This window comes from Triturus cristatus, chromosome 8, assembly GCF_964204655.1.
Source record: "Triturus cristatus chromosome 8, aTriCri1.1, whole genome shotgun sequence".
Taxonomy (NCBI): domain Eukaryota; kingdom Metazoa; phylum Chordata; class Amphibia; order Caudata; family Salamandridae; genus Triturus; species Triturus cristatus.
Window position 1 is genome coordinate 740,460,242 of NC_140591.1, and position 23,706 is coordinate 740,483,947.

General features: G+C 42.3%; 1 protein-coding gene across 9 annotated transcripts in view; it reads right to left on the minus strand.

Annotated features, from left to right (window-relative positions):
* The window catches only part of LOC146804998 (arylsulfatase D-like), a 480,817-nt gene that overhangs the window by 202,018 nt on the left and 255,093 nt on the right, over positions 1–23,706 (minus strand). For all 9 annotated transcript variants that reach the window (XR_014967772.1, XM_085622134.1, XM_085622142.1 and 6 more), the window contains exon 6: positions 1,711–2,134. Coding sequence is in view for 8 of the 9 variants with exons in the window: in XM_085622134.1 (XP_085478260.1) it covers positions 1,711–2,134 (424 nt within the window). In the remaining variant the exon portion in view is untranslated. The remainder of the gene's footprint in view (positions 1–1,710; positions 2,135–23,706) is intronic.

Below are 23,706 nucleotides of genomic sequence, written 5' to 3' on the forward strand. Positions count from 1 at the left end.
TGGCTGCCTGGTCGCGTCTCAAGCTTGGCGTGGTACGTCAGGATAGCGGCAGTGAAGATGACGGTGTTATCACACATCCTACACATCTTCCAAATGCTCTCTTTGAGCCCACCGGCGGGCGCGCTTCGGAAGCTGCAGGGACTTCTTAATAAGTTCTTATGGGACAATAAGAAACCGCATCTTGCATTTACACATGAAGGCATAGGGAGGACTCGGCTTCCCGATGATGAGTGCCTATTACCAGGCAACATGCCTCTGTTACATCACGGAATGGAACAGGTCCCTATCCAGCAAGCACTGTAATTCTATGGACCAAACAGTAGCCGGACGGAACATATGGCGGGAACTGTGGCTTCAGCGCAGGCATAGAGCGTGGGGGCTATCCTCCTCTCTGTTTTACCTCCCCGACTCTCAAGGTTTGGGATCGATTAGCAGGCCCGAAAGGGTGGACCACTTTTCCTTCCCCTATGTCCCCCATAGTAGACAATCCCAACTTTCAGCCAGGATGTGCATCCACGACCTTCCATCGCTGGAGGGAGGAGGGTTGCAAAAGGGTGGGTTCCCTGTTTGATCTCGATTGCGTGATCCCCTTTCATCAGTTGCGTAGGGATTATGATTTGCCAGCGTCAGATGCCTTCCATTACTCGCAGGTCGCACACTGGGTTACGCGGTCGGAGAACTTCGCTCTCATGTCTTGCCCCCTGAAATCCTTCGAAAAATGACTGGTGTGTAAAAAGGATGATCGTAAACTCAACTCTGAACTTTATTCCGTGATCACTACACAATCAAAGAGACACCGCATAAAAGCACAAATCAGATGGGAAACTGACCTAGGGAAGCCCTTTTTGCACAGAGTGGGAACACATTTTTAACAGAGAGCATCACACTGCATCCAATACAGCAGGGGCGGAATCTGCATATAAAGTGGTTACTCACTGGTATTATACTCCAGTGTACATTAAGATTTGGGACAGGTCCAAGTCAGACCTCTGCTGGCGGGGGTGTGGTCTTACTGGCACTCTGGTGCGTTTACTATGGCACTGCCCAAAGCTGGTGCGCTATTGGACAGCAATCATTGATGAAATTGATGCAGCATTTCAGATTACATTGCCACGTACTCCCGAATATACATTGTTAGGTCTTCCCCATCCTAAGTTCTTCCCGGTGAAATCCCTGAAGGGTATGCAGATCGCCATGGCATTACTTGCAGCGCAGCAGGTGCTCCTAGCACATTGGGGGTCCCTGACGATTCCAGAACCTCGAGATTGGATTCAGAAACTCTGGCAACTCTTAGCAATGGAGCGGTTATTGCTTAGTGTTTCTTTGTTTAGTGTTTCTTATAAAAGTGGTACTTTCGCTAGGCACCTTAATGACTCACTATGGCTTGAACTCATCGCGAGGTCGTCCTCCGGGATGTAGATCTAAACGCTGTGTCATTCTCAGTAGTTTTCGCTCTGCCGGCACTATGATGTAGGCAGCTAAGCTGTGTATTTGCTACCTTGCGGCCACGTAATAAAAATGATTGATTCTAAAACCTACAAGAGGTAAGTAATTTAAGGCAAATTTCATGTTTGCACAAATTCAAATCCTGAATGTGAAGACAAGAATATTTAATTAAGTTGTTGATTGACTGTAAGTGACTCTTGATATACACCTTTTCTAATTCATAGACATGTTCTAAAAATACATCATAACAAACAAAATCCTCACCTCTCAATGAATGAAGCTGCTTCCTTCACCATAAGTGACGCTGTTCTGTCTAGATTTACAGGTTGTTCAGTGATCTCATGGTTTCTCATCACAAGGCAGTTCCAGTATCGGATGAATCCATAAGAGGAGTACCAGAAGGCGAAGAAGAGGAGTCCACAAAAGGCGAAGCAGATGATAAATTTCCAAGAAACCGGGATCAGACCAATGAGCTTTCCAACTGCAAGTGTCAGGAGAGCGAAGAAAACTAACTGTGTGTAGTAAGCCAGGGCAGATCGGATGAGTATGGCTTGCTCAATAGGCTTGCCTACTTGGCAGTCATTGACAAGGGTGAAAGGCATGCCGTAGTAATAATCAAAACCATGGCTCAAAGGATGATGACAATGATCATTGTGGGATTGACAGTTCACACCAAGGTGCCACTTCCCTGAAATAAATAAATAAATAAATAAATAAATAAATAACCAGCTATTTGGTTAAGGTGGCCATAAAGGTATAACTCTAACCTGGAGTGTTTGCACATTATGTACCAAAAATAAACCAATACACATCTTCACATGTTCTAAATTATTTTGATACAAATTTGGTGACTTTAAAACATATTGTTAAAAAAGTAGGTGTGTGCAGAAACCGGTTTTGGTTTTGCTAAAAACGTTTTACGTGTTTGTTTAAATGTTCTGTATGCTGTTCAAGTGGTCAAATGTTACTAGCCAGCGGGGTCACATTTTAAGTATGCATAAGAACTACAGATGTTAATATGTATGCTCTGATTCAGCAGAAAGGTCTGCATAGTCTAAAATGAAAGGAAAGCACTGACCAAAGGTTGCAAATTATTCCTAACATACACCTAAAAAGTCCTGAAATATATGGTCCCAGTATTGAAATACCATTTAGCCAGCGGGGCGTGCTTAAAGATTTTACATATATTGTAAGCTATAAAAAGCAAAAAAGTACATGTCACCTAAATAAACAACCTATTCAGATTTGTATATATGTATCGTTTGAGGCATGTATCGTAATAGACACTTCGCACACAGGGCCAGACTAGGAATCAAAAGCAGCCTTGACAAATTTTGTCAGACCAGCTCTCATAGAGCACATAACGAGTCAGACCGCTAAATGTGGGATTCTGAAACACATTGCAAATATGTTGCATTTCATAACATGTATTTATTGTGGAACCTTCTCCTATAATTCAATGCATGGCTAGAGATTACAGACAGAGTTTTATGCCTCAATGAATTACTAATTAGCTGGATGTGTAAGGTGTGAATAGATGACTTAATTCAAGAATGGGTGACAATGAAAAAATACTTTTTGCTACTTAGTGCGTAGACCGAGGGTGAGTGTTCTGGTTTTCATTTTAGCTTCTGCAGTAAAACATCAACCTCTCCCTTCCCCCATACACTACCCCCTCCAATCCTTGTGAAAAATTCATTACCTGAATGTATTTAACAGGGTGCACTGATTTAAAGCCTCAAAGAATGAAACACAAATCATTAAACTTTCATCCAAAATGGAAAACAGAAAGAGATAACCATGTAGTGCACAGGTCTTCAAACTTTTTTACTCTGAGCCCCCCCTAAGCAAAATGTTTTGAAGTTGGGCCCCTCTCCAAAACTTTATGGCAAGGATTGGGGGAGAGTGAGGGACATGGCTGCGTTGAGGGGGCGGGGCTTATGAGATGATTTCAGGAATGTCTTTTCTATATCTTATGAACCGTACTAAGTATGAGACTTATAAAACAGCAAATGCATCATACAAAAACTATATTATTAACCCAAACAAACTGCTCCCCATAATTGGGGTGTTGAGCCCCTCACACTCTTTGACCCCAATACATCTACACCTGCTGCATTAATGATAACTGCAGTACTGAGTAGCAGGCTATCTCCCCTGCATATTTTACCTCTTCCCCACCATGACAGATCATCACCTCGGTCCTAATGCTTGAAAGGAAAAAAAGCTCTGATGCCCCTTTTTAAAGATAAGTTATAACAGAAAATAATGCCTCGGGATTGATCCAAAATATTATTCAATAAAGAGGTAGATTAGTTATGTCTTCTGTTCAAGTTATTTTCATTGATAAATCTAAATATTTTAAATCCTATGTCAAAAAAGGGGGAGACCGGCACAAAAATATCAACACTTTGACTAATAAATGTCAAAAACAATCATTGCTATTTTATTTTTTGTAATATATATAACAAATTCTACATATATATATATACACATATTTATATTTCATATTTACATTTTACACAATGTCTCATTGCCCTATTAGTTGATCTGGATGCTTTCAATACTTTGTCATAACAGCATTCCTTAATGTTCCTTTTTAAAGATAGGCAGTCATAACTGTGATGCAGTGGGCCCCTCAAACCCCTGGTCCCCAGTCCTGCTACATCTGCTTCCTTAATGATTACCAGCAGTGGCCACTTACACACTTGGCAGCTATACTGGTGTCACTAATGAATGTCCCTTTAAACAAAACAAAACACTTATATTGTCCCCTTCTTTGGGGTATCTCTCTGAAGAAGCTGTCTCTGGCCATCTGTAAATATGAAAATGAGTCCCCATTACACTGCTCCCTATTCTGGGCCTTCTCTTTGACAATATCAATGAATCTCAAACCTTTCTTCTTTCTCCTAGACCATCACTGTGAGGCCCCAAAGATTTCGAGGATTCGGGCTCCGGATCTGAATGCAACCCTGCTGGCATTTTACCTGCCACCCCATGGACTCAGCTTTCACAAAAAACTGCCCCTGAATGGTTAATACTGACTTTTAGGTGCCTCTGCCTGAAATCGAAGGGTGTGGTGGTAGTGCAGAAAGTTAAAAAGAAACCAGTCTTCTTACCAGCAATTAATTGTTGAGTCACTTAAAGCCAGGGCCACTGGAATTAGGAGTTTCCTCAGCAGCAGTGTTTTCCACATAATTATATTATCAGTTTACTGCATTTGCTACATAATCTACAGATTTCACCAACAAAAAATCTTGATTCTAGCTCAAACGGAACAAAAGTTACTTAAAGCATGACAAAGTGTTCCGGAGCAGTGGACGGCCATTTGCAAAGATTGACTGGTAATCTTGTAGTTGCTTACTGCTGTATTTGGGTGGTAAAATGGTACTTATGAGATGAAATATTCCCCCTGACAGCATTACCTTGACAAAATAATGAACTAATGCTAACCACAAAATGTGGTGCATTGTGCCGCATAATTTACCTTTTCTTGCTTCGTAAGTTAGTCATACTTGCCGCATAATGTGGTTCTCTTCTGCTGAATAATTCCAGTGGCTCTGCATAAAGCTTCATGGTGGCAAAGATTTATTCTTTTTGAGATGTAATGTAAGAATGTTGTAGTGGGCTGGGTCCACATGTTCAGGTGATGAAGTAGGCGTAGCCGAGATGTATTTATTGTAATTTATTAAGTTCATAGGTTGAAGTTACAGCAAGCTAGAACAAGCCCCACCAGGAGCAGCCTCCTAGCTGCTCAGCCCATCTTCCCAACTGTCTCACACACACACAGGCACCCAAACATTCCACTCACACTAACATTCTACGCGGAACACTCACACTGGCTGAGCAGCTAGGTACAGGATGAAAGGGAACATATCAACATGACCTGAGGATACTACACATCCTCTCCCTTTTATACTGAAAATTAATAGGACCCAAACTAAAACTAAAACAGCTATACACAGAAATTTGCAAAAGATGAAAAAAGTCCATAAACCCAGAGATGCATGGTGAAATACATCACGAGTGGGAAAACAGACACACTACAAAAGATGAAAACAGTCCATAAACCCAGGGATGCATGGTGAAATACATCACAAGAGGGAAAGCAGACACACTAAGGAGGAAAGAAGGATAGAAAAACACACTAACACCATCCTCCTCCTGTAATAGTGAACAAATAACAATATAAGAAGACCAAGAAGAGCTTACATACAACAAGTGAGCATAACACACATGACAGAAGAAAAGGGTAAACTTAACCCAGACTAGAATACAATGGGTGGAACGACAACCAAGGAAGTACTCCTCACGTGAGAAAACTGTGGCGAAAACACCATACGCCACCCCTTATGGGACACTGTGGGACTAAAACCCAAGTAAAAAAAAAACGATGTTAGGGACTGAAACCCAAATGTACAGATTATATCACATGGGACTAACCCCCAAGGACTTGTGCAGCATGGGAATACAGATGCAGCACAGTGTGGCATAACAAGAGGATTTACCCACACACATGACGACGTACAAGGAAGTGAAGGGACTGAAACCCAACACCAAAAATAACAAAGGTGGGACTAACACCCCCTTTAAACTAAGTAAATAGACTAACAACCTTTACTACTGACATAGGTGGGAAAATAACCCCCTATAAACTGCATAAATGGGGGAAAAAACATAATTCCACAACAAGCGGGCTGACCACAAAGGTGTGGAGACTAATAACAAAGAAATGGGGCTGAAACCCATCCCAAATGTAAATAACTGTGAACGTGGGGTCATGGGACTAAAACCCACTCCCATCCCTAGACCGGGATAAAATATCTGAACAAAGGGGCGTGAGACTAAAAACCACTCCTATCCCATAAATAGGGATAAGTACATCTGAAACAAGAACATGCGTGAAGAAGGAAAATGGGACTAAGACCCACACCCATGCCAACAAAACATATCGTGTGGAATGTCATTAAAAAATGTTGACATGTAGCAATAACTAATCACACTGAAAACCCATAAATGTATTTTTCCTGTGAAAGAAAACATTTTTGCGTTGAATCTTGTAAAAATGACACAACAAACTTGTATTTCTAAAATGAAAATGGTGTGCCTGTCACCGCGATAATGAGGAACAGGCGTTCAATAATTCCAAGAGACTTGCCACCAGAAAGTACCTCGCAGACTTGCCACCAGAAAGTGCCTCGCAGACTTGTCACCAGAAAGTACTTTGCAGACTTGCCACTAGAAAGTACCTCGCAGAAAATACAGTTTCCACTGAAGACCGGAAGGACAAAGTACTTGGCAGCAGATAAAAGTACTTGGCAGCAAAAGAAGTACTATGCAGCAGAAAGAGAACTTGGCAGTTAAAACTCAACGCAAAAATAGGTAACAAAGACCGGTGTCCTAACGAAGAACTCACTGCCCAAACATTAAGACTGTAGAGGCAGACACTTAAGAGGCAGTACTGCGAAATCCAAGTGGAGTACGTAAAGTCCCTAAAGATGCTCACTGCACAGGTAGTACCAGAAAATTCTGGTTGGTGAGAGGCCATCTCATCGTGAAGCTGCTGGATACTTTCAGCTCGCGGTCAACTTTATTTTAAAAAAAAGAAAAAACGTGGTTGGCAATGAAACTTCCTGGTCGTTTTATTAACTAAAGAGCTTTGTAGAAAAATAAACGGAGCGTGGTTGGCATAGAAACTTCCTGGTCCTGGAATTGCACAGAGTGGCTGGGGCCACCAGCCACAAGATGGCGGCACGTTCAGGAGACGCACGCCGAGTGGCACACGGCGCACTCCTGCTTCAAAACGTCCTAAGGCAGCATAGAAGACCAGGAAGAAAAGAAGACGTCATGTATAGGCTCTCCCTCTGCTCTGCGCGACAGAGTGGATCAGGTAAGAAGCGCGAGCCATATTTTAAATTTGAAATACAGCTGAACTGTTTCTCTTGAGCCCAGGCAGCAGGGAAAACAGCATACACATGCCACAAAACGTAAATTCAAAGTCTCTCACCCAGTAGTTTCGCCATTCCTGCACGAGGCAATCTTCATTTTATTTTTTAAAACAGCCAACTGACCTTTGAAAAACGAACGAGCAAAATTGATAACAGGCACACTTTTACTCCTCCAGTCTTGTGCTTACACGGAGGGAAAGTCACAAAATCAATTGCAGGAAACAACTTGAGCAAGTGCACAGTCAAACATAAAACTAAAATAAAATGACTTCGCTCCACACTGGAGACAAAAACCAAACCAGCCACAGATTACCTTACTTGAAGAGGCACTGTTGTGGCTCACCAGACTTTTCTTGTTGAACTGTAGATGTTTGATGTGGCACTGTAGCCATTTGTAGAAGCGTAGGATCTTTAACAAGATGTTGTAGACGTATAGAAAAAGACACAGCACGCCTCAGCTGGGCTGTCCGGTGTAGTGGACACTGGTGGGGCTGCGAGGCGTTCTTAACTGGTTTCTTGCTTGACTGGTTACTTTTCTTTTCTTTGAGTTTCTTGATACTTGTTTCTTTTTTCTTTGTTAGTAAATGTAGTAGGTCCTTTCCTACACGTAGTCTTGCTGTACTCCACATCCTCAGTCGGCATCCAACTACCTTTAGCGTGAGAAGAGCTCCAGAACGTCACCAAAAATGTAGTGGGCGGGCCCCACTTGTTCAGGTGATGAAGTAGACTTAGCCAAATGATTTTATGTAGTTTATTAACTCCATAAGTAGAAGTTACAGCAAGCTAGAACAAACCCCACCAGAAGCAGCCTCCTAGCTGCTCAGCCCATCTTCCCAACTGTCTCACACACACACAGGCACCCAAACATTCCACTCACACTAACATTCTATGCGGAACACTCACACTGGCTGAGCAGCTAGGTACAGAATGAAAGGGAACATATTAACATGACCTGAGGATACTACAGATGTTATCAGCTGAGATCTGGAAAAGTGGAGACACTTACAAAAATGTCTGCATTACTAAAAAGTATACTTTGTAAGAACTTGTTTTATCTCAATCACTGCATCATTTTGCAGCAGCCTAGCTTAGAGATATGTAAATACTGTTTTAAAATAATAATCTACATATTCACAGTGCTTTCTGCCACAAGCTGGGTTCTCATAGCACTATAAACAGGGCCACTGGAATTATGCGGCAGGAGAAGGCCAAATTATGTAGCATGGTTGATTAAATTCTGCAGCAAGCAAAGACGAATTATGCTGCAAATTTTGTAATAATATTACTGCATTATTTTGGAATTTTCACACTTGTTAACACTGTCCTGGCCTTTCTTGCCCCTCATAAGTACCACATTAACACCCACATTTAGCAAAAAGCAACAGAAAGATGACCAGTCAACCTTTAGAAAGGGCCTTCCACTGCGAGGTAACATGTGTTGCTGCATTTATAGTAACTTTTGAATCGTTTGAGTTGGAAACAAGATTTTTTTAATTTGCAAATTATGCAGCAGATGTTGGATTATGTGGAAAATACTGTAAATCGATAACTATGTGCAATGAGCGCAGGGTGAGCGTAAAAGTGAAGGGTGAGAATGAGGAGTGAGTTGTCTGAATGCAGGGTGCATTCCCAGACACTTGAAGGAAATCAGCATGTTATTGACGGTGGCGTAAGGTTTCAGATATAAGTTAAACTATTACTATTATGGCATTAATCAGGGATCAAGGGTGAAGGAAATAAATAATGTGCTGATCCTGCAACAAACTTCCAGTCTTATGATTAGGATTGCCAGCTCATTATTTTGATGTCGCAGACGGTACAAAAATAAACAGTCACCTAAAGCCGTATTTTCAGCACTTATCTGTGTGCACTTTGAACAGCAAATGTAAATAAAAGGCACTTTTAATTGTGTTCTTGGGAGCGGCCTGGATGATTAATGACTGATAATTAGAGGGAACAAAGACAGAAAAGTCACATTACAAATGAATTCATACTTTTTCATTTAAAACTCTATTTAGTGTTAAGACAAGGTCTTTGCAGGCTCTTTAAACACATGGCTTGTTTACAAAGGTTTGTAAATATGCAAATGGTCTTTAAAGACCTGTGATAAACTCCGGCGTGCCGGAGATAAGGCTCCAGACACTTCCCAGCCAAACCTGCAGCAGCACACTCAGTGACCTCTGACCCCACGTTAATGAGGACAGCTTGGAAATGGAGCACATAAAAATTGCCGCACTTCCAGGCCATCTTCATTTACATGTACTTTCAGAGGCATCTGTGCCCCCCTGGGAACCCATCTACACCCCCAGGGGGGCATACCCTACAGTTTGAAGACCTCTGATGTAGTGGCTATATTGCACAAAATGAAACCAGGAAACCTTGCATCCATCCCGGCTTCTACTTGACCATATTGTATGATCATAGACAATTACTTTTTTCCCAGTGCCTCCTTTTCCTTCATCTCATGAGAGAACCTTCAAATACATCAATTTGGGGGATGTGATGAAAAAAAGCAAAAGATTATGATGTTACTCCATCTATAGTAACTCTCTAGGCCATGTATAGAGGGCAAAAGAGAACTTAATTTCCTCTTGGCTCAGTGACAGTATCATAGTTAGGGCAGTGGTGGGGACATGGATGTTTATCTAGTCAAACCATTTCAACTCAATGCTGTTAATTTTATTATACTAATCTGAAATGCATTGCAATGGTTGCATTATAAAGAAATACACTGTGTTGAACTTTGAAGATTCTGTATCGTATATGTACTGGTCTCTCTGAGATAAGCTACAGCAGACCCCTCACGTCCCAGGTCAGCATTTCTAGTTGCAATTCCCCTGGAAACAGGACCTCCCAAATGCAAAAACTGAATAGTTTTGGTTGCTAGCGTGCTCCTACTATGCACGAAGCACCAAAGCGCTGCAGTTAGGAAACAAAGCAGTCCTGGCCCCAACAACAAAACCAGGCCCAACCAGTAGTAAAACCAGCCTCCACCGTCAAGGCCATCAGGAAAACACTCAGTGTATGTTAGGACCAGTCCAGGCCTGGTTACAAACAAACCAGGCTTCATTGTATGACAACAAGAAATGCACTAGCTATTTTGAGTGAGTAAGTATGAGGTTGAGGGCTTTAGAACTAATATTCTAAACGGTGATGTTAGCTAACACGTGTGTGTGCGCGAGAGTGCACATTTATTATCATATTATGTTTAGCAGCAGTTTGACATTAGTCCCACTAACAAAAAAAACAGAAACACTGCAGAGAGGAATTTTCCACTCTGCTGTTAAGAGGGCTGAATGTAATGATTAACACTGCAAGGCCATCCAGCTTCCCACTGAAAAAAGGGCCATATTGAGAGTTTGAGGGATACAGTACTCCATCACAAATATGGTAGATGTCTTGTTCATGCTATTTCAACTTCATTATAGCTTATAGCATTTGCAATATAGTGGATTACATGTTTTGACAGACATTGAAGTCTTGACAGACTTTTAAGTCTGCCAAACTCTAAATAAGACCCAAAATCTGAAAGGAAGGAGAGAGAAGGATTTCCTACAATTACTTGACCTCCATACGTTTTTCTGACAGAGGTATTGTTTGCACTTCAGAGTGCACATATGAGAGGATGCATAGCATTACCCCTCTTTTTTCTTAAGAGATCCTCTGTGAGGAATATATAAAGAGACCCTGGAATGTGACAAGAGCAGATACAAAGACAGATTGGAGGGGATAAAAAGGCCTGTAAGGTTGGAAAATCTGGGGGCAACATGACAGAACTGCCTTGAACTACTAAAGAAACAAAGCTAACCAAACCCCCTTGGCTCTTCCTGCTGTCGAACAGGTGGCTGGCACAAAAAACGTTTTATAGCCCTCCAGTCAATAACAATTTTCGGTAGCCCACACCTCCTGAAGGCAGATCACGTCAAACCTTTTCAGGAAAAGCACCCATTCTGGATCGTCAAACTTGCTTGCCAGCCAAGCAGTATTCCAGGAAATAAAGTTACACACCTTGTGGTCTGAATTGTCTGATTCCAAGAGCCCAACAGGGCACTGTGTAAAAGAACATTTGGCTCAGAAGGAACTATGATCAGTCAGTCACAGCACTCTAGTGAACTCAATGGTGCAAACCTGTTGGATTTAACTATGTCACAATTTGCTCTCCGCACTCTTGTGCCCACTACCAGAGGGGTGCATAGTAAGACTTTCCTGTATTCAAATAAGCTTCCAGATACTCCCCTGCATGCATATCCTGACTTCCATCCATTTGGTCACTATTTGGGAATTGACATCCAATCCCAATCCATGCTTGAAGCCAGCCTGCTAATGTTTGATGCTCTGCTCACTGCGTAGTCTCCACCCCCTCAGGTCAAGGAGGAGTGGAGGAATTCAGCTCACCTGTGGCTGGGTGCTGCTAGCCTTCACACACCTAATGCATGTGGTACTGTGAGATCTTTAAAGCCCCAGGTCTCTTCAGGGAAAGGTTGCTAATTGTAGCTGTGTACCAGTGAGACCGACCCCTGTTTCCTGAACTTTTGTTATCCTTGTTTCCTGAATTCCTGAGCTATAGCTATTCATTGTGCCTGAATTAGCACTGCCTGCAGTGCTACCTTGTTACCCGAGTTCCTGAGCTATAGTTATTCTTTGTTCCTGTTCCTGAGCTCCAGCTATTTCTTGTTCCTGTTTTGCACTGTTTGCAGTGTTCTGACTGAAGCTATTTCCTGTTTCCTTGATTTAGCACTGCCTAGAGTGCTACCTTGAGTCCTGAGCTATAGTAATTTCCAGTTCCTGAACTAGCACTGCCTGCAGTGCTACCTTGACTCTTGAGCTTTTGCTCAATTCTTGTTCCTTCTCCAGCACAGCCTTCAGTGCTACTGTGTCTTCTTGTCTTCTGATTCAATACTTTTCTAGTATACCTCTGTTGCTTTCCCTTCTGTATATCCTTTGCCAGTCCCTGCTTTTCTTCCCATTTCCTTGGTTCCAGTCCCTAGTTTACTCTCTTTCTATTCCTGCTGTATTGCTTCTATTACCTTGTATGTTTTTACTTGCTTTTTTCTAAGTGTGCCCTGTGATTCTCTTTCTTTCCTGTTAAGCACTCCTTGCTAGCTCCTTGTCTATTGTGCTTGTATTTAGTTATACCCCCTTGCTGTGACTGCCTTGCATGTTCCTGTTTGATCGCTAGGATCCGTGGGCACAGCTGACAACCTAGGTGGTGTTTCTTGTTCACTGTGAGTATTGTCTTTGAGTCACATTTATAACATCATCATAGGTATCAGCACCACAGACCCTGCCTTTGCATGCATATCCTATATATGGGTATTTGTAGTCAGTATCTGTAACAGCAATTGTGGATGAGGAACTTAAGGAGCTTCAGTCTTACCATGTGGCGCTCCCGGGTGCTTTACCCCACATTCCCTTTATTGGTAATGTTGTTGCGTGTGTGTAAATATATATATATATATATATATATTATCTACTGGCGGTCGCCAGTAGATAGTTATAGTTAGGACCGTGTTTCCATAGGAAATCCGCAACATTCTATTTGGAATAACTTTGGCGCCGGTTGACGAATCCTCACGAAATTTTCAAAATAGGTGGGGCGCTCCGCTCCGCTCCTACCCTGAAAGTCTCGGGGGGATTCGTCAAGCGGGGGCTGAGAAAAAAGGGGGGTCCCAAAACACGTTTTCCCCATGCAATTTTCCATAGGGAACTTTAGTCCAAGGTACAGCCCAAACGGCTGAACAGAATTACTTGAAATTTGGCAGAGAGGTAGTCCTCTGCTCAGGGATGTGCCTTTTGCATATATGGAGTCAATCTGTTCAGTATTCCTGAGAAAATTGCAGTTAAAAGCACATACATATCTATAGCCGCGCACCGTGCGCGCACCGTGCGAGCACCCTAACGTGCGCGAGCGTAATTGTGATTGGTGGTTACATGTTAGTCAACGTTCGAATCGGTCGAAATCAGGAAGTGTCGGCCGCCATTTTGTTTGTTTTCAGTGCGAGAGTGAAAAAGGAAGGTGGCGAACGTGAAAAGGGGGCAGGGTAGAGAGTTCCTGACCCCCTAGCCTTTGTCAGGGGGTCCCTGAAGGACCCTGAAGGCAGAAAAAAACATTTTAATTTTTTTTTTTAAATCACGGGGGTGCGCGCACCGTGCGCGCACGGTGAAAAACCAAAAAAAAAATAATAATACATACATAACTTAGCATTTAAAAAAACTTACAAATTCACTGAAAAAACCATAGGTTTCACACACGTTATAGTTAGGAATTAGCTTTTAAAAAACCTTGCAAATTCACTTAAAAAACCACAGGTTTCACACATGTTATAGTTAGGTGGATATTTCACTCGTAAAAAAACAATGAAATTCCCCCGTTATAGTTAGTTCAGATAACTATAACTCGCGCGGCCGCCACTCTATCACAAGGATGATGTCATCAGTGATGTCATGAGTGATGCCACTGACCATGTAATGAGTGATGTAATATGTGACGTCATCAACAGTGGATTGCGGGCGTGAGTTATAGTTCTCTGAACTAACTATAAAGGGGTAATTTCATTGGTTTTTTACGAGTGAAATATCCACCTAACTATAACATGTGTGAAACCTATGGTTTTTTAAGTGAATATATATATATATATATATTACCTACTGGCGGTTGCCAGTAGGTAGTTATACTTAGGACCTATTATCCATAGGAAATCCGCAACATTCTAGCTGGTGGGGCGCTCCGGTCCGCTCCTATCCTGAAAGTCTCGGGGTGATTCGTGAAGCAGGGTCCGAGAAAAAGGCGGGTCCCAAAATGTGTTTTCCCCATGCAATTTCCATAGGAACCTTTAATCGCAGTTACAGCCTGAACTGCTGAACGGAATTACACCAAATTTGGCAAAGAGGTAGCCCTTGGTTCAGAGTTGTGCCTTGTGGTTAAATCCGTTCAGTAGTTCCTGAGAAAATCAAAAGTAAAATCATATATATATCCGGGCGGAGCCTAACCACACATCTCATCGTGAGATCTGATTGGCTGTCAGCACTTCATCCAAGAAATGTTGGCAGCCATCTTGGGACCACTATACATGATAGCACCTCATTAAAAAGCATTGCAGTTAATAGAAAGTTTTAAGACTTTAGTTACATTATAAATCATTTGTTGATGGTACCATACTCATTTTAGGAATTGTGGTGTGTTCTAAGGTGAGTTTACCATGTGAAAAAGCCTTCTGCTGGGATATCATGAATCATGTTTGAGAGAAAACTATTTTCTCATGCTTTTCCCACAGAGGTTTGGAAGGTGATCTATGAGCTAAACTGAGAGCATATTTTCTGTAAATTCACATTATCTTTCTCAGTCATGTGAGAATGAAGTCTCAGTAAAACATGTCCATCCAACAAGGGCAGAGATTGTCAGTTGATTCCTTTGTGTTCTACTGCAGCTTCCCAGAGTGTTCTAAAGAACAACTATTGCGCCAACAGTCCTACCTATGACAAATGTATTGCACACCTGAAGCCATCTTGATTAGAATAAAGTGGTAACTCTTAAAACATTTAATTTAAAAAGGAACAAAATGATGGGGTTCATTTTGCCATAGAAAGTATGATTAGTGCTGCAGAAAGAAAAATTAGGGCACGTTCTGACTTCTCAAATCCTCTTCTATTTAATAAAACAATTCTGACATACAGACTAAAACATGCACTTTGAATACCAGCAGCAGACTTCCCTGGTGAGCAGTAGCTTTGCTATATTGATCTAATGAGCAACTAGAGTGCTAACATTCAGAATTTATAGCAAATGTGTGACACATCTGAATGCCTTCTTGATGGAACCAAAGTAAAAAACTGAAAGTATTTCCTACTGAGGAGACCGCAGTAAATGAGGAAAATAGGAAACTTCATAACAAATAAGTCTCCCAAGATGGCCACCAGAGACAAAAGAGCCCATATGTAGCACAAATATCACCCAGATGTAGCTTTCATGTAGCCCAATGACAGAAGTGTGCAAAACACGTTTTATTTTTTGTGTTTTTGCTGTTTTATATAGTGCAGACTTGTCAGGTATTGGAGTGCTTTACATGAGCATTGGTTACATCACACAAGAACAAATTCATTTTGGTTGCAGACATGGGGAGATTAAGTGATTTGACCAGAATCACAGAATGTCGAGCTGAAGCAGAAACTCCAACCTAGTACCCCAGTTGCAAAGTCTGCAGCTCTGAAAGTAACACCACATCCTCTCCCCTAAGTGCAACATTTAATCAAGTGGTCAACTGGATAGAAAAACATAAAGATAACAAATAATTTAAAAGTGCTTTGTCGCTATTTCTAAACTCAGAAAATATGTCCTCATTTTAGTTTTTTAGAGCACTAACCATAATTTTGATGCAAATAAGACCCTCTCATATATGTAATTTCTAAAGGAAATGCTCTAGGTATTACAGTTTTGATTACATCAAGATGGCGTTTTGTAATAAATATAGAATGTTAGCAATCTAGTTGTTCATTAAGATGCTGTTGAGAGGCAGAGGCCAGGGGCACGGACTCTGAAAATTGAAGGCAGGTAGGAGGGTGCAGAGGCAACAATTTGACCACACTGGGCAGGCAGGAAGGGCAGTGGCAGCACAACAGACTATGGAGGGCAGTGGGAAGGGGAACAGGGGCAACTAACCAACAATACCGAACTGGCAAGAGAGGTTGTGGCAATATAATAGACCATTCTGGGCAGAAGGAAGAGGCAGTGGTAGTACAACCATACATGCCAACAGACCCGATTCAGCCAGGAAACGTCCAATGTTTTTAAGCTCAAATGGGCTTTATTTGATCAGTCTCCTGTCTACAATCTCCTCTTTTTAAATGTAACTCAAAGGGGAAAATCAATTCCCAGTTTTTTTTCAAAATCTCCCTCTTACCAAGTTCAAAATGTTCGCAAGTATGGTACATTGGATCATGGAAGGCAGGAAGAATTAGGGTAGGGACATGGACTCGGATAACAGAGGACAGGAGGGACATGGAGAGGTGCACCAAACTGACCCTAGAGGGCAGGCATCAGGGTTTGCAGCAGCACAATACACCACACAGGGCATGCGTGACGGGAGTGCAGCACAATCCATAGAAAGCAATAGGGAGGGGACAGAACCATGCACATGGACAACAGAGAACAGAGGGGAAAGAGGCATTGGTAGCTAGCTAAAAATAATGGACAGACAGGAGACAAAGTTGCAGCATAACAGACCATAAAGGGCAGGAGGGATGGATCTGGGGCATTATAATGGAACAGACAAGCCAGGAGGGAGGGAATAGGGGTCTGCACATGGAAATAGAGGGCCAGGGGCAAGGGGGCAGGGCAGGAGCAGCAAGATGACCATGGAGGTCAGGCAGGATGGGAATTAGAAGCAAGACACACTATGGAGAGCAACAGTGAGACTATGATGGCATACACACAGACCATAGAGGGAAGGTGGGAGGGGGTCAGGGGCAGCTAGCTGACCACACAGAGAAGGTAGGAGGGGCTGTGGCAGCACAGAAGACCATGCCTGGCAAGCGGGAGGGCTAGTGGCAGCACAATGCTGTGATGGCAAGAAGGAGGGTGCAGGGACATGCACAAAGTATCATGGAAAATAGAAGGGAGGGTCAGGACCTGGGCACAAACAATAGATTTCAGGGGAAGGGGCCTCTCTACAGACCACGTGGGGCAAGCAAGAGAAGCAGTTGCAGCACAACAGACCAGGGAGGGCAGAAGGGTGTGGCAGTAAAATGGACCATGGAGGACAGGAGGAAGGGATAGGGGCATGGAATGTGGACAGGCAGGGTGGAGGTGGCAGGGACAGGATACAGTCATCTGACAATGCTAGGCAGGTGGGAGGGGAGAGGCAGCTCAACAGAACACTCAGAGTAGATAGGAGTGGCAGGTCCATGGAACATGCTGGGCAAAAGGGATGGAGCAGGGACATGCACAAAGACATCGGAGGGCAAGGGGAAGGAGAATAGGGGCAGCAAGCTAAGCACAGAGGCTAAGCAGGAGGTCAATGATGGGGCGTAGAATTGGGCAATGGAGGGCAGGAGGAGTGGACTGGTACATCATGCTAAATGGAGGGCAGTGGCAGCACATCAGACCATGCATGGCAGGAGGGAGGAGGCTAGTCCATGGATTCAGACAACAGAGGATAGGAAAGAGGTGGATGGGGCAGCAAGCTAACTGTTCAGAGAAGGCGGGAAGACCAGTGGCAGAACAACGGCCACACAGGGGTGTAATAAGGAAGCAGGGTCATGGAATTGGACAATGGATGGCTAGGAGGAGGGAAGGCAGGAGCAGCAAGCTTGGGTGGGTGCAGCACAATGCCAGGCCCTGCTTCCAACCCCCCACAATCCATTGTGATATGCATCTTACTTAACGTTAAAAAAACCCTAGAAATGTGCTGAAAAAAAACAAAGATTACAGGCACGGTATAGTTAGACTCAGATTTCACTCATACACAACCAGTGAAATTCAGCAGTTATAGTTACCTGAGCTAACTATAACTTACGCCCTCGCAATGTACTGCTAATGACCTCAGACATTACATCATTCATGACATGGTTAGTTACATCATTCATGACATCACTTATGACATCTCTAAAGAGCTGTCGATGGAATGAAACTATAATCGCTAGAACTTTATTTAGGGATAGTGTGTGTATATTAACACCCCTTTTTTTCATGTAAAAACCATTATAATACGCAACGTGCATAGATTAATATGGGCGAAAGCCTTTCACTTTAAAGTAATGTGTAGTCCATTGTTTATGTTGATGTTTGCAATTCTAAGTATGTTTATTATGAATAAGTCAAGTTGACGAACATACAGGTATGGCGGTCACAGGGCAAGATATGCTGAAATGACATTGTGTGCATATTAACACTTGTTTTCTTTTCTTTATTGTATCAATTCCTGAATTTTCACATCGTGACCCGGCCAATATGGCCGCCAGCTTTTTGGATTAAAGTAATGCACTGACATGGTCAGTGACATCACTGATGACGTCATCTACGTGATCATCTGATGCACCTCCTCACACCCTAAAATACAGACTCGAAACCATAGACACACCAATACTAGTACAGCTACAATATTCTGTGCACTATGCATGCAGACCTCTAATCAGCTACATAGCTTTGATACAGTCTATTAAATACTCAGTCAGTACCTATGCAGTCTAGGAATCCTTCTGTCTGTCCCATGCACTTCTCCATTCAACCATCCAGCACTATCTACGTATCCTATCACTCTGCCAATACCTAAGCACTAATAAATTTAGCATGCACTCTCTTTGCAGCACTCAAATTACTCCAGTTATTAGTCATATACTTAAGGAATGGCAAGTTCAGTTACAATATTTTGTACACTATGCATGCAGACCTCTAACCAGCCACAAACTATTGATATGCTCTTCTAAATACCCAGTTAGTACCTATGCAGTGTAGGAATCCTCCTGTCTGTCCCATGGATTGCTCCAATCACCCATTCAGCACTATCTACTTATCCTATTACTCCACCAATACCTAAGCACTTATAAATTCACTATACACTCTGTTTGTAATACTGTAATTATTCTAGTTACTAGTCATGAACTTATGGAATGGCCTAGCTACTAACACAAGCACATCTATAATATTTTGTGCACTATCCAAGCAGACCTCTAACTAGCTACATACTATTGATACACTCTTCTAAATACCCAGTTAGTATTCATGCAGTGTAGGAATCGTCCAGTCTGTCCCATGCACTTCTTTAATCACTTATATACCACTATCTACTTATCTTATCACTCCACCAATACGTAAGCACTTATAAAATAAGTGTTCACTCTGTTTGCAGCACTGTCATCATTCCAGTTACTAGTGGTATTCTTATAAAATGACCAAGGCACCAACACAAGTACACATAAAATATTCTGTGAATAATCCCTACAAATCTCTAAGCAGATACAAACTAATGGTCCACTCCATTAAATACTGAAGTAGTACCCATGCAGCGTAGGATATCTCCTGTCAGTCTCATGCAATTCTTCAATCACCCATCCAGCACTGTGTTCTTATTGTGTCAGTCTACCAATACCTAAGCACTTATGGGGCAGATTTACAAGCACCCTGCACCACCAGTACATCACTTTTTGTAACGTAGTGATGGAGCCAGGCACTCCTTCATATTTACAAGGAGAGGAAAAGCCACCCTGCCACAGTGCAGTGCAGCTAAAGAGCTTGCAGTGTCATGCTGCAGTACTTCCTCATAAATCTTCACCTATAAATTCACCATACACTACTAATGCATTCTTTCAGTCAATCATGCTGTATACATATATTCAACCAAACTATCACACATTCCCTTGCAATTATAGTTCTTTCTTTAACCAGATAAGGTAGTTCTGATAAGAACTTTTTGTTTCTTTTGTATTTTTTTTTAAACAATTTTGTTTTTGTTTTTTCCGAAAAATGAACAGAAAAAGAACGAATAAAACAGACTGGGCCCGATTCACAGAACTAACTTAAGACAAAATCCTAAACTTACTACCATTTTGGTATTCACAGAAGGCACTTACTTATTTTGGTATTCACAGAAGGCACTTACTCATTTCGGTATTCACAGAAGTTAGGAGTCCTAACTTTAGGACTCCTAAATGCCTTCTGTGAATACTTATCATTCCAAAAACAAAAAATAAAAAAAAATTAACAACGATGGTTGCGTTGCTCAGCACAAACTGTATCCACCGACTGCTCTCCGAAGCATATACGTTTCTTACACTTCACGCAGTGTTGCTCGAGAAAGGAGAATTCTGACCTAATGTCCATTGCAGGTGTTCTTGAGGATGCTCCAGATGTACTTGCCACAGCAGGTGAGGGGTTCAAAGCAGCTCGCCTCATTTCCTCCCGAGCAAGATTGAGAGGATGTGTGGTCTGGAGATGCTTGTACATAGAAGCAGTGGCACAAGAGTATTTTTTTTCACTGCCTCTTCACAGGACTCGGTCACAAATTTTGCACGTTACCTTTCTCGCATTTACTTTCTTCTCTCCAGGTGGAAAAGTGAAGAATTGCCACACGACAGACTCCGGCCTCTGTGGACGTGGTGCCTCCTGCAAGAATTCTTCTTCAGTCTAGATGCATTTTGTTTGATATTTTTTGAAAAACACAAAAAAAAAACAAGCAAAAAGGGTTCTTGTAGAAAAAGAGATGTCTCTCTAAAGATGCTCCAACAAGAATGATTAAAATGGGTGAGGTCCTTCAATAGTTACAGTGGGAAATGTTATGAACCAATGAAATCTTTTTTTTGAGGTCACATGGGACCCGCACACTCTGCACTCATGAAGCACGCACTCGGCGCGACTTTGCGAAAATATATTTAAAAATAATATAAGTTTATTATAAGCACAAATATATTATTTTTATGATAGTCTCTTGCACTAATATGTATATTAAACACACATACATATCATTTTACAACATAAAATTTTTTTGCAGGAGTCGCGCACCCAGCGCGCCCCAGCACGTATATGACGACACGTGGGACCCGCCACCGCGCAAGCATCGCATACCATAATGCGCATGGGTCACGAATGCGCGGAGCAGGTGTCGCGGACTGGTCGCATACCAATCGCGCACATCACGTAATATTAAAAAATAATATAAATATATTAAAATAAGAAAATAAAACAAAAAAATTAAACAATATTTCAGTTTTAATTTTTTAAATAAAAAAAGGGGACAATTTTCAGAAAAATATATAATGTTATTTAATGAATAAAATATTTATAAATAAAAAGTTAAAAAACTGTAGAAAATCAGTACAAAAAAATAGGTATAGCTACTATTACACTTAAAAATTTGCATTTAAAAAACCTTTGAAATTCACTGAAAAAACCATAGGTTTCAGAGACGTTATAGTTAGAAATTAGCATTTAAAAAAGCTTTGAAATTCACTGAAAAATACATAGGTTTCAGAGACGTTATAGTTAGAAATTAGCATTTAAAAAACCTTAGAAATTCACAGAAAAAACCCATAGGTTTCAGGGGTGTTATAGTTAGCTGGACATTTCACTCGTACAAAACCATAGAAATTCCTCTGTTATAGTTAGTTCTGCTAACTATAACTCGCGCGCCCGCAATGCACTGCTGATGATATCACATATTACATCATTCATGACATGGTCAGTGACATCACTGATGACATCACTGATGACATCTCAAATGACATCACTGATGACATCACTGATTACATCATCCACGTGACAATCTGATAGACCTCATCATACACTAGTATAACCTTTCATCACTCACTGTAAAATACAGAGTACCATCTTTGAAACCATTGACACACCAATACCAGTTACTACATACCCACTCATTGATTCTTAAGTCTACACACACAACTACCCATTCAACAACAGAATCACTTATACATGCAGTCACTAATTAAAAGAACACTATCAAATGCACTTATACACATATATAGACATTGACACATCAGCAGACATCTTAGTCGGTTAAGCAGTCATCCCACTCACTCATGAAAAAAATTAATCACACTTACATTTACTCACTTACACAATTATACACACACAACACCTCATTTATTCAAACACATAGTAACTCATAATTAATATGTTAAAAATCACTATTACAATTATACACTCATTCATATAGTTACTCTCACCATCACTGACTCTTATATATACTTATGTATATACACCAACTCTCACATTCAATGCCTTTTATTTTTTTACTTTGTTGAAGATGTACAACTAAAACATATATTCGCTCACCAACACACAAATAAATACACTCAGTCACCCAAACAACTGTTTCCACATGCATTCTTAAACCTATACACCTAGTCAATCAACCATTCACACATCTATGCATAGAGTTACACACACCCCATCCAATGATACACAAACTCAGTGTTCCATACAAATACTCACCCAACTAATCAGTAACTAATATACACACTCATGTAGTTAGTGACCAACTGATGCAGTGTGTTATACAACAACAGAGACAGTGATGCACACATTCACATAGTTTAGTTACTAATCCAGTATTAGTATTAACCCCTACGATGCTCATGACGAGCTGGACTTGTCATGGCACACAGTGGTCGTGTGCTCATGACGAGTCCAGCTCGTCATGAAACATCGCGTGGGAAATCCCTCTGGTGCGGGCACCAGAGGGATTCCCTATATGCTAAAATAGCCTCGGGAGCTGGGGAAGAGCTTCTCCAGCTCCCGAGGCCCCCCTGGTTTCCCTGATATGACGATCGGCGCGCACTTCGCGCTGATGTCATTTCAGTGAAACCGAAACTGAAATGAGCCAAGAGGCTCATTTGCCCCCTGAGCACGTAGAAACTCAGGAGAGGTATTGTTGGAAAGGGGAAAATCTCCCCTTTCCAATGGTACCCCTCCCTAGTGGATCCCTGCTTGGGGATCCAACCACTAGGCACCAGGGTGGGGGGAGCGGCCCCTTGGGCAAGGGCCTTTGCTCCCACCATAAATATTTTGGCCCCATTAGTCTTTCTGCCCCCCCCTGGTGGGTAGATGGGAGCAGTAGCCCCCAATCTGCCCCCCCAAGGGGGTAGAAAGCCCACTAGACACCATGGATTTTGTTATAAGGTATTCATTAGGGGTGGGGACTGCCCAAAACGGGCATGCCGATGCCTCCACCCCCCGGCACAGAATTAGTCTTTCTGCCACCCCTGGGAGGCAGATGGGGCAGTAGCCCCCAATCTGCGCCCCCAGGGGGAAAAATCCCACTAAACGCCAGGAATTTTGTTTTTGCCCCATTTTTTTTTAGAGTGGGGGCTGCCCGAAACAAGCACGCCAATGCCCCCACCCCACCACCATTACAGCCTTTCTGGCCCCCCTGGGGGGTAGATGGGGGCAGTAGCCCCCAATCTGCCCCCTGGGGGGGTAGAAAGCCCACTAGACACCTGGGATTTTATTATGGGGTATTAATTTGGGGTGGGGGCTGCCCATAACGGGCATGCCAATGCCCCCACGCCCGCCACAAAATTAGTCTTTCTGCCTTTTTGGGCAGCCCCCACCCTAATTAAAATTTGCCAAAAAAACTACCTGGCGTCTAGTAGGCTTTCAGCTCCCCCTGGGGGGCATATGGGGGCATTAGCACTATCTGTGGAAGAGGCTCTAGGAACGGCTGCCCTTTGGAGTGGTTTGTTATGTTCCACCATTTGAGAGAGCGGTATGTGCGGCTGTCTACCAATACCAGATCCGTAAGTTGTCCGTGAGCCTGGTTCCACTGACATGCTAGACATTCTTGCAAGGGACGCATTTGAAGTC